Below are 16,010 nucleotides of genomic sequence, written 5' to 3'. Positions count from 1 at the left end.
GACCCATGCCAGTTTGAGCAGGGAGTTTATGAGCACACTGAAAAAGACGGCTGTGAACATGGCAGCCAGTCCAGGTTCTGCAAGTTGGAGTACACCAAACTAACCTCATTTCATTTTAGTTTAAGGGTTAAAAATATGATTTTCCTGGAGAATGTGGTAGACAATGTAACTGAATTTCAGCAAATTTTTTGACAGTATCTTATGATATTTGCTTGAGAGCCCCACAGAAGGCTGAAAAAGACTGCTTTGTTTTATATAAATTTAGGGGAAATAATTTTGGCCTGGAGTCAATAAACCAGGTTTGAATCTTAGTTCTGTACTTTTCTACTTGTGTTGGTTGTGTTACTTCACCTCTCTGAACCTTCCTGTCTTCATTAGGAAAGTAAAGATAATATTTACCTCCTAGGAGCTCTGGTAGCGTAGTGCCCAAGGCACTTGACTGCTAACCAGAAGCCTGGCAGTTCAAACCCAGTAGCCACTCCTAGGAAGGCAGGTTGGGCAATCTACTTCCGTAGTGATACCGCCTCGGAAACCCAAGGAGGGGTTGCTATGAATCGGGTTTGACTCAATGGCACATAACAACAACAACAGGGTTGTTGAAAGGAGCTCTGGTGGCATAGTAGGTAAGGCATTTGGTTGCTAACCAAAGGGTGGTGGTGCAAACCACCACCTGCTTCATGGGAGGAAGATGAGGCAGTGGGTTTTGGTTTTAGGGTTCTTGAGAAGGAGCTTAAGAACTTGCACTAAAGTATCTTAACACAGTACCTGGCACATTCCATTTGTGGGCAAAATGAAGAGAGAGGGAAGTAACAGGAATTGGCCCACATGAAAGGCCATATGGGTCTTCCCTTTATCAGTGTTGAAGGAGCTCTAGTGGCACAGTGCCTAAGGCATTTGACTGCTAAGCAGAAGGCTAGTGGTCTGGTGGTTGTGCTCTGCGGAAGAAAAATGAGGCAATCTACTTCCATGAAGATTTACTGCCCTGGAAACCCAATGGAGGTCACTCTGAGTCAGAATCGACTTGATGGCAGTGAGTTTGGCTTTTTTTTTTTTTTTTTTTTTTTTTTTTTTTTTTTTGTGCTAGCGCAGGCTTTCAATTCCATTTTTAAGGTCAGCAGCAAGTTGCAGGAGAGACCTGAAACAGCTGGTGTTCTACAGCGAGCCCAGGAAGGATGACTCCAGGAAGGGAGATTACTAAGGGCACCTCCAAAAGACGGCCTCTACCGACAAGAGACGTCCAGCTACGAGGCACAGCTTTGTGAAATACTGTACTGACCCCGCTGCCACTATGTGTTCAAGCAGAATGAGAACTATCTAAGAGGTGATTTTCTACATCGGAAGTTCAAACTGTTTAGACTTTGGACCAATCCTGATACTCCAGATCGTGATGGAGGGGCGAGGCCAGAGCCTCCCAGATAAATACCCATTACTCTTCCCGCACGCAGAGCTCCGGAGCTCAGGTCAGCCTAAAAGCCCTGCCCAGGTGAACTTGGATAAGTTTTAGGTCTAGTTTGTCTCTTCCAAGGGCCATGAGGGCCGGAGGCTGAGTAAGAGATGGAGCAAGAAAGGAGGAGAGAGATTACTGAGTCTCCTTGTGGCTCCGGTGGCCAGAGAGGCCGCCAGAGGGCGTCCCGGTACCGACCGCTAGATCAACTTCTTTCCTCTTTAACTCTTTCCGGAAGCGGGGCCCAGCCCTAGGCGGGAGATCGGAGAGCTGAGGCCGGCGGCTTCCCCCTGGGGTTCCCCAGCTTCAGATGTGGTCAAGTATTAGGCGCAGCAGAAGCCGGGGCAGGCCTAGGAGAGCAAGGAGATTGAGGCCTGCCCCTCCGCCGGGGTTGGGACAGGGGCCGGTGCTCCGCCAAATGATCCCGCCTCGAGCTAATTCCCAGCCAGAGCCCCCGCCCGGCGGACAGACCTCCTCACACAGTTCTCCCCGCCCTACACAAATCTTTGGCCTCTAAAGGGCGCTCCTGAGTCGCTCCGGATTGGACGCACGAGTCTAGGAGTTAAACTTTCAGCCAATGAAAAAGGGTATGGGGCGTGACGTACGGAAACGTCACGGGAATTCCCCCCTCCGGGGGGCGGAAGAGGGACTTTCCCAATTGGAGCCCTGGTAACTGGAGTGGTGTCGCGACCGGTCCTCGGCGAGCCGGGCCGGGAGAGGAGCCGGAACCGTAGCCGCCGCCGTGGTGAGTGGCCGACTTCAGACCTTGGGTGGCCGGGACGCGAGGAAGGGCAGGAGGAGGGCCTGTTAGCTGACTGAGCCCCAGAACTAGAGATGTGCGCACACCCAGAGCACGCACACGAACGAGACACACGGATACACAGCGACATCCTTGTACGGAGACACGCGGACCTGGACATCCATCTGCACGAATGCCGGCGTACACAAGCAGCGTCCATGCACGCGGACTCGCACATTCACGCACATGTAGACGTGCTCACCCACCCATCCACGGGTGCCTGGACCTACACCTTTCATGCTCAAACTCAGAGATACGCTCACCGGTGCCCTTACATATCAAGACATACTCAGACATGTACGCACCTGAAGAAACCTAGGGACGCTCTTCTGCACACAAGCACGTTCACTTGCATATGCATGTTAACGCTGTACACACACAACATGTATCCAGGCCCACGGACCGAAACACACTTGTATTCCTGTGATGAAAACACACCTGGATTACACATACAGCTGTGGGATTGAGGCGGGAGGCGTACAGGGGTCTGCCCGTCTCCTCAGCACCCCAAGCCGGTGCAGTGTGGGAATCAACAGCTGTGGAGCTGTTTCGGGGAGAGGGAAGAGGAACCTGTTCCAAGGAAGAGACACCTCCCACCGCGGTCCCCAGAGTTCCGTTCTCGGGGCAGAACCCCGGGGCCCCCCGCCGGGAAGAACCCCGCCTACATAGTAGTCAGAGAGGAGGCCTCCCTGCAGCAGGAATGTCCCCCCAAAAGCCCCCGGGGTGAATCAGCCGTGGCCTCCCTCCTGGCAGAAAATCCCAAGGTTGCTCCAGGCCGGGGAGGGGAGGAGTACGGGAGGCGGGCCTGGCACTGGACTGGGAGCTCTCCCCGGCTGTGAAAGACCCTCCTGTCCCCGGCAGGCACTTGCCCTGGAGGGTTTCCCTGGCTCTGGTTGCCCGCAGCCTGTCCAGGGAGAGGCCGCGGGGCCCACCAGCAAGCCCGGGCCTAGCGCCCCACCCGCCTAGGGGGCGGGGCAGGTTGCGTCATTTCCAGGCCCGCCCCCTCCTGCCCCGCCTCCCCCTGGTATTTTCGGGACTTTCCTAAGCTGCTCTAACTTTCCTGTCCCTTCCCCGGCCCGGCCCAGCCCAGCTCCGGATCTCGCCTTCCACCGGATCTCGCCCGCCACACTCGGACGGGCGGCTGGAGGAGATCGAACCCTCCCCCAAACCTGGGGCCCCCCTCTCCCGCCCACTCCGGTCCTGATCCCTCTCTCCCCGCCGTCCGCCTTGCCCCAAGGCGAGCACCTGAAACTCTGGGAAGTAGACCCCGGCTGGAGCCATAGACAGATCTGGGCCCAGCCCAGAGACATGGACAGTTGCTACAACCCAGTGAGTCACGCCGCTTGGCCCTGACGCCGCCAGGCTACCTCCCTCTCCCTGTCTGCTTGCATGTTGCGGGAGCCTCCTCTCTCCCCCACACCTGCACGCCTCTCCGCTGGTCTCAGCCTATCTGCTGCCTCCTCCATCTGTCCTGCTCCCAGATCTCAAAGTGTCTATCCTAAGGCCCGTTCCAGGCCATCCGCTGCCTGTATGCAAACTCTGCTTCTAAAGGAGCTTTCTCATGGGCCTGGGGAGGAGAGGGAGTGGTTACTGAGGGTTTAGAGCCAGGAGGGTTTAGAGGGCTCTGAGAGTGGCTCAGAATCGGCTGCACCCCCCCACCCCTAATCTGTCTCCAAAGCAGGCTCTGGATGGCTTCATTGAATATGATGATTTCAAATTCAACCCCTCCATTGTGGAGCCCAAGGAGCCAGCCCCAGACACAGGTTAGCAAGCCCCCTAACATCCCCTTGTTGGAGAGGGAGCAGGGAGGAGGGCCATGTGCTCTCTGTCTGGGGGAAGGGCTCATGGAGCCTGGCTCAACAAGGCCCTCTGTCCCCAGCTGATGGCCCCTACCTGGTGATCGTGGAGCAGCCTAAGCAGGTGAGTGAGCAGAAGGTGTGGTGAGGAATGGCTTCAGCTTTAGGGGACAGTGGGTGGCTGTAGCTGGGTGATCATGTGAGGTCACTGCCCAGAGAGGCCACTGCAGGCTAACATGGTTGACTGCTGCTGGTCGCGGTGGTATGGTTGTAGTTCAGGGCAGATGGTGGTGGTCATCGTGGTCACTGCTGGCCAGGGGTGTGGCTGCCTGGTGTGGTTTCTCCTGATCACAACGTCACTCTGCCCCTGGACCTTCAGCGAGGCTTCCGATTTCGCTACGGCTGTGAAGGACCCTCCCATGGAGGACTGCCAGGTGCCTCCAGTGAGAAAGGCCGGAAGACCTATCCTACTGTCAAGGTGAGCCAGGGTGGTGCTGGAGGGTGGGTTAGTGGACATGTCCAGGAGCATCACTGACAGCCCTGGCCCTTCCCAGATCTGTAACTACGAGGGACCAGCCAAGATCGAAGTGGACCTGGTAACACACAGTGACCCACCTCGCGCTCACGCCCACAGCCTGGTGGGCAAGCAATGCTCGGAGCTGGGGGTCTGCACTGTGTCTGTGGGGCCCAAGGACATGACTGCCCAGTAGGTGCCCCTTACCCCTGGCCCCCACTGGTGTGCCCCCTCACTGCCTGCCAGTTCTGGGCCCCAGACCACCTCTGGGAGCTTAGTATCTGACCAAGAGGAGAAACTTAGGTTGGCCTCAGATCACAAGGCCTCAAGGAAAAAGGAAAGCTTCCTTGAGGAAGTACAGCTGAGCCAAGCTGAGCCCTAGCAGTGGGGAGGGTGCTTCAGGAGGAAAGAACTGCATGGGCAAAGGCCCTGACTCCTCTCCCACCTCCAGATTTAATAACCTGGGAGTCTTGCATGTGACCAAGAAGAACATGATGGAGATTATGACACAGAAACTTCAGAGGCAGCGACTCCGGTCCAGGCCCCAGGGCCTTACTGGTAAGGGGTTGGCGCGGGGGAGTAATGGGAGGTAGTTGTGGGGGAGCAGGGAGAGAGGAGGAGCCCAGTGTCACACATGTGCCCATTCCGCAGATGCTGAGCGGCGGGAGCTAGAGCAGGAGGCCAAAGAGTTGAAGAAGGTGATGGATCTGAGCATCGTGCGGCTGCGCTTCTCTGCCTTCCTTCGAGCCAGCGATGGCTCCTTCTCCTTACCCCTGAAGCCAGTTATCTCCCACCCCATCCACGACAGCAGTGAGTGTATCCTGACTGCCTGTGGGGCCAGGCCTGGGTGACCAAGGGAGCACGGGGGCACCCTCCAGCTGTGGAGGCAGAAAAGCCTGGGTTTCATTCCGGCTCTGACATATATGCACTGTGAGGTTGAACAAGTTATTTCTCTCCTGAGTATCACTTCTGTCTTTGATAAATGAGACTATGTGGTTCCTGCATCTCTTGGGCTGTTCGGTTAATGAAAACAAAATACCTGACTCCATAAATGGGGCCATGGCTATGCTGTCATCTCAACCAATCGATACTCTGTCCCCTAGAGTCTCCCGGGGCCTCGAATCTGAAGATTTCAAGAATGGACAAGACAGCTGGCTCCGTGCGGGGTGGAGATGAGGTTTATCTGCTTTGTGACAAAGTGCAGAAAGGTGAGGCGGGAGCCCCAAGCTAGGCGCTGGGGACACTGAGCGTCAAGATCGGAGGCCAGGCTGGGCAGGCAGGTAGATCCAGGAGATTTCACCTGGAGCTGTGACCAGCCTCGTTTTCCCTTTAGATGACATTGAGGTTCGTTTCTACGAGGATGATGAAAACGGATGGCAGGCCTTTGGGGACTTCTCACCCACAGATGTCCATAAACAGGTATCCAGAGGCTAGGCTCAAGGGGTGGGGCCGAAGTAAGCCAAGGCCTCACTGACACCCTGTATGACCCTTCCCCAGTACGCCATTGTGTTCCGGACACCTCCTTATCACAAGATGAAGATTGAGCGTCCTGTCACCGTGTTCCTGCAACTGAAACGCAAGCGTGGGGGGGATGTGTCTGACTCCAAACAGTTCACCTATTATCCACTAGTGGAAGGTAGAGCTGGGCTGTAGATGCCAGGGGGCTAATGGGACTGAGGGCTGGGCTGGGGGTTCCAAAAACTAGACCAAGGGACCCACCAGCCAAGTCAAGGATGGGGAGGGTTCAGCCTGAGCGCTCTAGCTGAGGGCTTTTTGAGGAAGAGCCCTTACCGAGATTGGAGAAGGGATCAGGAGATGGGCCTGTGAGTTGGAGTTATAACATTCCGTTTCCTTCTGTCCCCAGACAAGGAGGAGGTGCAGCGCAAACGGAGGAAGGCCTTGCCCACCTTTTCCCAGCCCTTCGGGGGTGGCTCCCATATGGGTGGAGGCTCTGCTGGGGGTTTTGGAGGAGCTGGAGGAGGAGGTGAGGGAGTGCTGGTGGTGGCAAGGGGGATGGAGGAGGTGAAGAGAGGAGCTGCGGGGAGATGCCTGGGAGCTCCGGCTGGTGCCCCGTCCCCTCAGCTCTGCCTGTACCCACAGGTGGCAGCCTCGGCTTTTTCCCCTCCTCCTTGGCCTACAGCCCCTACCAGTCCGGCGCAGCCCCAATGGGCTGCTACCCGGGAGGCGGGGGCGGGGCGCAGATGGCGGCCTCGGCGCCTGGCACTGATGTTGGGGAGAAAGCAACAGAGCCGAGCGCGCCCCAGAGCGAGCCGCCGACCCCAGACATGCTGGCGCGAGGTACGGCCTCCGGAATCCGGGTGGTCGGGACGATGGGGGAGGGGAACCTGCCTGACTCGCAAGGCCTGCGCCCACGCCCCTTTGTCGCCCCCAGCTCGCGAGTACAACGCGCGGCTGTTCGGCCTGGCGCAGCGTAGCGCCCGTGCCTTGCTGGACTACGGCGTCACGGCGGACGCGCGCTCGCTACTGGCGGGACAGCGCCACCTGCTGACAGCGCAGGACGAGAACGGAGACACGTAGGCCGGCAGGAGGGCGGGCTGGGACGTTCCCCCCCTCCGCTCCCCCCCCCCTGCGCTATGGGCTGGGGGAGCGGAAGGAGGCGCCGGATGGTTAGGGAGGTTCCTGGAGCGCTGTGTCTCCGGAGTTGGGCAGACCAGGTTTTAAGTCCTCCCTTGCTATTTACTAGTTCTGGTCAAGGTACTTTATCTCTCTCAACTTCAATTTCGTCCACTCTGAAAGAACACGGTACTAATATTCATCTATTTTAAAAAGTGCCTGGAAGGGTTAAGTTCAGGTACAGCGATGTCCTTGGAGACTGCCCAGGGGTTGGAGAGTCCCCTTCAAAGGAGATTCCGGAGGGTGGAGGACACTGAGTGACAGGGCTTGTTTGGCCATGGTCTCCTCCCCACCCCCAGGCCGCTGCACCTGGCCATCATCCATGGGCAGACAGGTGTCATTGAGCAGATAGCCCAAGTGATCTACCATGCACCGCACCTCGGCGTTGTTAACCTCACCAACCACCTGCACCAGGTGAGGGGTACCTACTGGTGAGGGAATAGGGGTTGGAGGGCAGGCGGCCAGAGGCAGCCCTGGCTCACCCCTGCTTCCACCCCCAGACCCCCTTGCACCTGGCGGTAATTACCGGGCAGACAAGTGTGGTGAGCTTCCTGCTGCAGGTGGGTGCAGACCCCGCGCTGCTGGATCGGCATGGAGACTCAGCCGTGCATCTGGCACTGAGGGCTGGTGCCCCCGACCTGCTGCGTGCACTGCTGCGGAGTGGGGGCCCTGCTGTGCTCCAGCTGCTGCACACGCCAGACTTCGAAGGTGAATTCCCCACTTCATCTGAGTCAGGAGAACAGGGGCAGGGACCAGGGAAGGTAGCTGAAGGGCTCTCAGAATGGACAGAAAAGTGTCAAGGTTGGCTGGTCAGGACTGGTCTGGGGGCCAACTTTGGGTAACAGCTGCTGGCTGAACATTGTGTGTGCCTAGGACTGTACCCGGTACACCTGGCAGTCCGTGCCCGCAGCCCCGAGTGCCTGGATCTGCTGGTGGCTGATGGTGCCGAGGTGGAGGCCGCAGAGCGGCAGGGGGGCCGAACTGCCCTGCATCTGGCCACAGAGATGGAGGAGCTGGGGTTGGTCACCCATCTGGTCACCAAGGTATGACAGAGCAGTGCTGTGTGAGGGTGAGGCATGAAAATTATGGGAGAGGTGAGGCCCAGGGTTGTAGAGGGACCTGTGTAAAGAGGTTGGGGGATGGTGGCCAGGGGGACCACCCTGGGATCACCACTCCTTTGTACTCCACAGCTTGGCGCCAATGTGAACGCCCGCACCTTTGCGGGAAACACACCCTTGCACCTGGCAGCTGGCCTGGGATCACCGACCCTTACTCGCCTCCTTCTAAAGGCTGGTCAGTCTCACCTTCTTGGGGATATATGAGCAGAGCAAGGCAACAGGAAAATGAGTGCCTCCCAGGCCCCCTGCTTTGCAGTCCCTAATGTGGGCTTCAGGGTGTCTCCCCATGACTACCTCCGTCCCTCAGGTGCTGACATCCACGCTGAGAACGAGGAGCCTCTGTGCCCACTGCCTTCGCCCCCCACTTCTGGTAGTGACTCAGATTCCGAGGGGCCGGAGAGGGACACTCAAAGTAGCTTCCGGGGCCACACGCCTCTTGACCTCACTCGCAGCACCAAGGTAAGGCCAGCCTGGTCCTGGAAGTACCAAGGAATGGTGTAGCAGGTGTGGGGATGGGGTCCAGAGTATCTGGACTTAAGGGCACCTGGGCTTCTGGACAAGGAGCTCTGGTGACACAGTGGTTAGGGCATTGCATTCAGCTGCTAACCAAAAGATCAGTGGTTTGAACCCACCAGCTGCTCTGAGGGAGAAAGATAAGGCAGTCTGCTTCCATAAAGATTTACAGCCTTGGAAACCCTACGGGGCAGTTCTACTCTATCCTATAGGGTTGCTATGAGTTGGAATCATGGCAGTGGGTTTGATTTTTAGCTGGACTTTTGGACTGGGCAGGAGGTGATTAAGGTTGAGGCTGTCTCCCCAGGTGAAGACTCTGCTGCTGAACGCTGCTCAGGACGTCACAGGGCCTCCCCTGACCCCACCTAGCCCGGCAGGTGAGAGCTCTTCATCCAGTGCCAGACCCCAGGCTCCTCCTCTTCACAGAGGTCTCTCTCTTCCCTCTGCTTCCCTTCTCCATCACCCCCAGTAGCCTCATCTGCCTCACCTGTCGGCTCCTTATGGGAGAAGGGGAGTGTCCAGGTGTTTGGGCCTCTGCCATTTCTGAGGTAACTGAATGCTTTTGTGTGTATTCCCTTCAGGCCCCGGGCTATCACTCGGGGATGCAGCCCTGCAGAACCTGGAGCAGCTCCTAGATGGGCCAGGAGCCCAGGGCAGCTGGGCAGAGCTGGCAGAGCGGCTGGGCTTGCGCAGTCTGGTGGACACATACCGGAAGACGGCCTCGCCCAGCGGCAGCCTCCTGCGGAGTTACGAGGTTGGCCCCAGCCCCTGTCCAGCCCCCAGCTTCCTTTTCCCAATCCCGGATGCTTCCTTGGCCTCAGGGTTCCTGACCCCACACCCTAACTGATTCAGACCTCATTTCCCTCCCCTCTCCTCAGCTGGCTGGTGGGGACTTGGCGGGTCTGCTGGACGCCCTGTCTGACATGGGCCTAGAGGAAGGGGTGAGGCTGCTGAGAGGTCCCGAGCCCCGAGACAAGCTGCCCAGCACAGGTAAAGGGGTCCTGCCTCGGGGGTGGGCGTGGGGAGTGGAAGGTGTAAGGCCCTAATTATCTCCCGTTCTTCCCCCACCCCTCTCCCAGCAGAGGTGAAGGAGGACAGTGCTTACGGGAGCCAGTCAGTGGAACAGGAGGCAGAGAAGCTGGGCCCACCCCCTGAGCCACCGGGCGGGCTTTGCCATGGGCACCCCCAGCCCCAGGTGCACTGACCTGCTGCTCACCCACCAGCCCCTCCCTGAGTGCCCTCTGTACAGCAACCCCACCTGTTCCAACTCTTATTTAACACCCTGTGCCCACCCCTCAGTTGAGGCAAATAAAGGATTTTCATAGGAAGGGGGGACCTGGTACCCTCCCCAGTTTATGGCACTTCCCAATGTGACTCTTGTCCCTAAAACCAGCTGCTTACCCCGGCCCCAAGGCAGGCTCTGGAGAGAGAAAAAGGAGGAGGCCCCGCCAGCAAGTCCAGAGCAGATTTAATGGGGTGGAGGCTGTACAAAGGGCAGGACCCACGGCAGGAGCGTGAGCCAGGCCGTGGGCCCGCGGGGCCCTCACAGGCCGGAGACCTGGGCCGGGATGCCCTTCCTCCACCTCTGGGAAGAGAGTGTGAGCTCTTGGGGAGGAGAGAAGAAAAACCAGCTCAGCCCCAACTCCTGGCCTCTGTCTGAGCCAGGCCCCAGGACGGAGGGGATTGCTGGTGTCAGGGTGGGGGTGGTCTCGGCAGAAAGCAGAAAAGTCGTCAGGCCTCCCCCACAAAAGAAAAGCTTCAAAAGTCCAGGGGCCCTGGGCCCTGGCCCCTCCCGCCCCCGCCCACCCTGTACGAAAAAGTGCAAAACATTATCACAAAAATGGGGGGCTCCGAGGGGCCCTTTGCCCAGGCTCCTGAGGCCCACGCCCAGCCCTGCCCTGCCCCCGGACACCGCGTCCGGCGCGGTAGGGCCCTGGGCCGGAGACCCTCGTGGGTGGCCCGAGGCCTGCCCGGGCTCAGGCAGGGCCACGTCATGCAGGTGCCCAGCGGGCTCCAACCCCCAACTCAGGGCTTCCGACGCCCACTGCCTGCCCCTGCCTGAGGCTCTGAGCCGTGGCGCTGGGCCCGGGGCTGGCTGGAGGTGTTGGGCTGCAGGGAGGGGCTGAAGTGAGAGGGGGCCATTCCGTCCTCTGAGCCCCCGGCCTGGGCCAGTGCTGCCTCTACGACATCTAGCTCCTCGCTGCCTGCCTTCAGCTTGACCCGAAGCAGTGCCGCGTATGTGCCGTAGCGGGATTTCTGAGGCAGAGGGGCAGCTGTGAGAGGCTGTTCTCCACCCTCTTCCGTCCCACACCCACCTAGACCACTGAGGCACACAGGAGAAGGCTAGGAGATGGAAGGGTCGAAACCCCCAGTGGTCATGAGATGATCCCTTAGGGGTTAGTGGCCCTCTCCAGGCCCCTCCTGACTACCGATTTTAACAGCCAATGTTTCTAGAGCCTTTACCAGGGTTGGGAAACCTGAACTCTCAACACTTCATCTCACTTCATTACCCTCATGGGTATGAAATGTTATCCTTGCTCCACAGAAAAGGAAACAAGGTTCAGAAAGATTAAGCAGCCTGCCCACCGGCAACCAGCTGGTCCCACTCCTAGATTCCACAGCCTTAACCACTAGTTTGAGCCTGTCTGGGGGTGCAGAGAGGCCCGGCTAAGGGAGAAAGGAACCACAGAAGTGCCTGGGCAGGGAGGCGCACCTCAAACTCCAGGTAGGCCTCCTTCTGCTGCTGCTCTTCAGCCTCCTTGCCCCGGGCTTTCTTGCCCAGGTGGGCAGCCCGATGCTCCTGCAACTCGCTTGCCATGGCCTTCAGCTTGGCCTCGTGGGTCCGCACTTGCTCCTCCTAGTGGCCAGGAAGGGCACAGTCAGGGATACTCTAGCCCAGACAATGCCTTTGTGTGAATAAGTACCCCTTCCTTTGGAAGGACAAAGCAGGGTCTGGGGAGTCACAGCTTGGAAAGGGGAGCAGGGGCTGAATTTCAGCTCCACTCACCGCCCCCCATGGCCAGTGTCCCATGCAGTGGACATCTACACGATCCTGTGCACGGCCTTGAGTGCAGTCGGCCTGGGCCTGCCCCACTCCATACCGGCTGCACCAGGTAGACTGAGTTGGGGGTACCTGGGAGAGGCGGGTGGCAGCGCTGGGCAGCAGAGGGCGGCTGAACTTCTTCTGGGAGCTGACAGCAGCTGGGAAGGGGGGTGCGGAGAACATGGCCGCCACCACATTGATGCGCGTGATCCAGGACTGCATCTGCTCCAGGCTCCTGGCGGGACAGCGTAGCCACTTGGGACCGGGGCCCAGGGGTCCTGCCCAGGGAACCCAGTCCTGGCTTAAGGTGCAGCCTGAGGGAACAAGGCAGTCCTGGGAGAAAGCTGCGGCGTGGAGGGAGGGGCTGAGGGTGGGGAGGAGGCTGGCACTCACGGAGCCTGGAAGAGGAAGACCCGCCAGTCAGCTGTACGCAGGTAGAAGACATGGGGCCTCTTGCTGTAGTCGCTGGCGCGGGTGGCCAGTGCGTGGTGGATGCTAATGGCATTCTTGAGTTCCGCCTCTGACAGGGCCTTCCCAGGCTGGTATTCTTCCTGCGGGGGTGCCCATCTTGTCCTGTCCCGGCCCGGCCCAACCCACCCGCACGCCCCTGAGCCGGCTTGGCCCCAGCCCCTCAGCCTGGCCCCGCACCTTCTGCAAGTAGAGGATCATGCCCTTGAGGATCCCATGGAAGGTCTTCCAACCCCTCTTGCCCCGAGGTGCTGGGGGGAAGGGAGACAGGTCAGGGAGTCTAGGACAGGTCCACTCCCACCCACCCCCAGACCCAGCGCCCTGGCCACGTACTCTTCCTGCAGTCAGGGTCTGCGTGCACCTTCCGCACCAGGGCCCCGTGCTTGTAGACGGCAGCCCCAGGCTCCGGAGTCAGGTCCAGGAAAGGGCTGGAGCCGCTGCCACTGCCCCCGCTGACCCTCTTGATGACCTTGGGGTTGGGGTCAGCCAACTCGGACAGAGAGCGCCTCAGCTCCTCCTCATCTCTGCAGGTGTGATGGCCTCAGGGCGGAAGGCCGGAGAGCCCCCCCCCCCTTCATCCCGGCTTCTGCCCACCCAGGGAAGCTGCTCCAGTGTTTGTGCAGATGGAGGGGAGGGGACTGCTCTCTCAGAGGGTGTAGCTCCCTTCAGCCTGAGGCTCCTGGGGCCTTGTCTCCCACCTCAATTGGGTCCTCAAGGTATAGCTGTTCCCCCCTCAGGTCAGGGCTCCTAGGTCAAGATTAGAGCTCCTGAGGGTAGGGTCCTGTCTCACCCTTCTCTCCCTCACCTGTAACCGGCCCCCTCTCTCCATTCTGCACCCCTCACTAGCCTGCACACCCTTCCCCAGCAGGACAGATACACGTCTATGTGTCTGACTCGGCTCTCTCAACCACACCCAGCATCAGGCTGTGTTCATAGCTTGTTGGCGAAATGATGGCAGAAGGAAGAGGTTTGCTCTTCCAAACATCATCTAAAACAATCTATCTTGTCACTCCCCTGCTCCCTGTCGCCTGCCATGTAGAACCTACACTTTGTCTTATAGTCTGGCCCCCATGTCCAACAATGTTAGCTCTTTTTCCATCCATCCTCTATTCCAGCTAGGCCTCCCTCCTCATGGTCTCCCCACACCAACTCATTTCAGTCACCACACCTTTGCCTCCCAAGTACCAACTTCCCTCTTTCTCTCCCTTCTTTCAAGACTTGCCTCAAATCAATCATCCAAGAAGCTTCCCTCAGCCTATCCCTGCACCCCACACCTGAGCTCTGCCTCCTCTGAGATCTTCTCCTGCCAACCGGGAGTTCCCAGCAAACTGAGCTGTGGCTGGATTCTCAGCAGATGCTACCAAATATGAGAGACCATCAGCCATTTAGATGAGGGCTCCCACCTCAGGCTGGGTTCCTTCTCCTCTCTCAGACTGGACTCTCCCGAGATTTATTTTGTGTCTCTCTGGGCTCCCGAGAACCTGAGAGGGACTTTCCCTCTGTTGGTCAAGGCCCTAACTCCAGGAACTTCTGCTCTTCCACTAGGGTTGCCAAGGGACCTCCCCTTTTTGTTTCAGCATCCTTCCTCCGAGGCTAGCTGACAGCGACCGCCCACCCCAACCCAGCTTGTCATAACAACCTAGCTAGAGACAAGAGGCAGAACCCCAAGTCCAGGCAAGCATCTCCAAAGAAGGAAGTGAGGCAACCTCTCCTCCACCCGCCATGGTCCCAGGCCTCACACGGCCTATTGCAGCTCTCTTGCCTCCCCAGCCCCTTCCGGGCCCCATCCCTGCTCCACCACACAGCCCCAGGACTCACATGGCCCATTGCAGCTTCTCATTCTTGATGGAGCTGTACAAGGCCTGGGGGGAGAGGAACAAATCAGGGAGGCTGGGTCAGTCCCAGGGAGGTGGACGGGCACCATAGGCCTCAGTGCCAGAGCTCAGAGTGCTCCTGCCAACTAGGGGAGGGGACGGAACTACAGAGGCAGCGGGATGTAAAGACCAAGAATACAGGCTTTGGAACAGATAGCACTAGGCCCAGGCTCAGCTCCACCACTTCAGGTACAAGACTTTGTGCTAGTATCTCTCCTCCAGGAGGAACAAACTTAGTAAGTGTTCAGCAGAGGTCAGTCACTTAGCACAGGCATCTGGCACATGGCTGATGGACAGTAAATGGGAGCTGCTGTTATTATCTGTATTGTTGTTAGTCCAGCCTGCTCGGCTGCAGGCTGGAGAAAAAAGGCCTGGAGGAATGAGAGAGGACAGCCCAATAAGCTCTCCTCCCCTCAACCATGTGCTTGGTCGTTTCCACAGAATCGACCCACATATAGCACATGGGTAAACTGAGGCCCAGGAAAGAGACTCACCCTGTCAGCTCCTTCCTTGGTTAACGGAATTCACTGTCCTGGCTCCCGATCCCCGGACAAGCTGGATCCCTGCCCCAACGCAGACGGCCTCCCCAAACTGAGTGTTGATACAAAGGTAGCCCAGCCCCTGCCACCTACACCCTTCGTGTGACTGGGGAGTAGTCACTAGTGTAAAAGGCTCCCACCCCAAGCTCTCTGTGTGCTCCTGAACCCGTCACTTCCCCTCTGTATGGCCAGCCTGGGGACATGTGGGGGCCTTGGACGGGGTCCACGCAGAGCTGGGCTTCAGGAATAGTGTAGGGGACACCTCTTCTTGGGAGTGGCCTGGAATGTGGGTCCACACCAGTGTCTCCAACTGTGGGGGTGCTTCTGCCAGCTTGTCTGTGAGTGGGTGTGTCCCCAGCATGTGCGTGTCGGGCTGAGTGTGTGGCGTGTGATGCTGCCTGCGTGAGCTGGGTGCAGCAGTGACGTCGGCGCCTTCCCTGTAATGGGACACAGCCCCCTGCACCCTCCAGCACACCAGTCTCTGACTCTCTCATTGCCCATACCCATGCCCAGCCACAAGGCCAGCTAGTCATCCCATAAGTGCACACCCTGTGGGAGGCAGGTGCAACCTGTACTGTAACCCAGGCTCATGCATGCATAGCCATAGCTGTCACAGCACACACCCAGCATGGCTCCGTCCCTGAGCCCTCACTCCCCCACTCTCTGATGAAGAGGCTCAAGTGGCCACCAAGACCCAACCTGCAACCTTTGTCCCCTGGATGGCTTCCAATCCATCCCTCTGCCCCCTGGGGGGGGGGGCCTTTGGCCCACAGCCACACCTTGGTGCATCCTGAACCCCATCAGTGAGTCTCATGTCATGCCGCCATTTAGAAGACCCTCATCCTCACCAAAGACCCTTTGGTGTTTGAGGCCCACCTTGGCCCAAGGGTACCAGACCCTCAGTTGGTACCCCCTCCCAATCCATGCCACTGCTGGCTGACCATGAACCCTGACCCTTCTGGGCTCCCGTCTCGGCCCCTGGCTCCCTCGGTACCCCCTCTGCTGATGACACCCCCGGCGCCTCCCTCAGGCCACCCCCGCAGTTCTCTCGGACTGGCGTGGGCCGCGGCCCCAACGCCCTCACCGCTTTTTTCTTCTTGCGGCTCTGCAGGCGGCTGACCACCAGGTCTGTGTAGAGCACCGGCTTGAGGCTGCGCGAGCGCTGCGGCCAGCCGTAGCACAGGGTCTCGGCGCCGCGGTGGGTGCGCCCGTAGCGCACGGAGCACAGCGAGCGCGAGCGGAGCCGCCCGGCGCTGCTGTGGATGCTG

The 16,010-nt window shown here is 58.8% G+C and overlaps 2 protein-coding genes across 2 annotated transcripts in view; one reads left to right on the top strand and one right to left on the bottom strand.

Moving 5' to 3' along the window:
• The first annotated feature begins 3,551 nt into the window (after positions 1-3,551).
• Positions 3,552-10,022, top strand: NFKB2 (nuclear factor kappa B subunit 2). Its single transcript, XM_007939902.1, has 22 exons — positions 3,552-3,572; positions 3,925-4,006; positions 4,123-4,163; positions 4,419-4,517; positions 4,594-4,745; positions 5,005-5,111; positions 5,205-5,363; positions 5,657-5,761; positions 5,887-5,972; positions 6,051-6,189; positions 6,418-6,537; positions 6,654-6,851; positions 6,946-7,087; positions 7,487-7,601; positions 7,688-7,895; positions 8,061-8,230; positions 8,378-8,480; positions 8,613-8,764; positions 9,126-9,195; positions 9,400-9,572; positions 9,697-9,808; positions 9,898-10,022. The coding sequence occupies exons 1-22, from the start codon at positions 3,552-3,554 to the stop codon at positions 10,020-10,022; spliced, it is 2,679 nt and encodes an 892-aa protein (XP_007938093.1).
• An 821-nt stretch (positions 10,023-10,843) lies between these two features.
• PSD (pleckstrin and Sec7 domain containing) overlaps positions 10,844-16,010 on the bottom strand; it is a 12,886-nt gene continuing 7,719 nt past the window's right edge. Inside the window, exons 10-16 of the mRNA XM_007939901.2 lie at positions 14,148-14,191; positions 12,663-12,853; positions 12,510-12,580; positions 12,255-12,412; positions 11,952-12,096; positions 11,532-11,675; positions 10,844-11,074 (exon numbers count right to left, since the gene is read on the bottom strand). Coding sequence (XP_007938092.1) covers positions 10,844-11,074; positions 11,532-11,675; positions 11,952-12,096; positions 12,255-12,412; positions 12,510-12,580; positions 12,663-12,853; positions 14,148-14,191 — 984 coding nt within the window. The remainder of the gene's footprint in view (positions 11,075-11,531; positions 11,676-11,951; positions 12,097-12,254; positions 12,413-12,509; positions 12,581-12,662; positions 12,854-14,147; positions 14,192-16,010) is intronic.

The sequence above is a fragment of the Orycteropus afer genome, unplaced genomic scaffold (genome assembly GCF_000298275.1).
Source record: "Orycteropus afer afer isolate SDZICR_OR568_19922 unplaced genomic scaffold, OryAfe1.0 scaffold00064, whole genome shotgun sequence".
Classification (NCBI taxonomy): domain Eukaryota; kingdom Metazoa; phylum Chordata; class Mammalia; order Tubulidentata; family Orycteropodidae; genus Orycteropus; species Orycteropus afer.
Note: the sequence above shows the minus strand (reverse complement) of the source record. Positions and strands in the feature narration are given on the sequence as shown.

What these genes read in the sequence shown, in the direction of transcription:
- NFKB2 (XM_007939902.1), top strand. Translation starts at nt 3,552, where the DNA reads ATGGACAGTTGCTACAACCCA. An exon ending in TCGTGGAGCAGCCTAAGCAG is followed by an intron (nt 4,164 to 4,418) that starts GTGAGTGAGCAG and finishes CTGGACCTTCAG; the next exon opens with CGAGGCTTCCGATTTCGCTA. An exon ending in GCCTCCTGCGGAGTTACGAG is followed by an intron (nt 9,573 to 9,696) that starts GTTGGCCCCAGC and finishes CCCTCTCCTCAG; the next exon opens with CTGGCTGGTGGGGACTTGGC.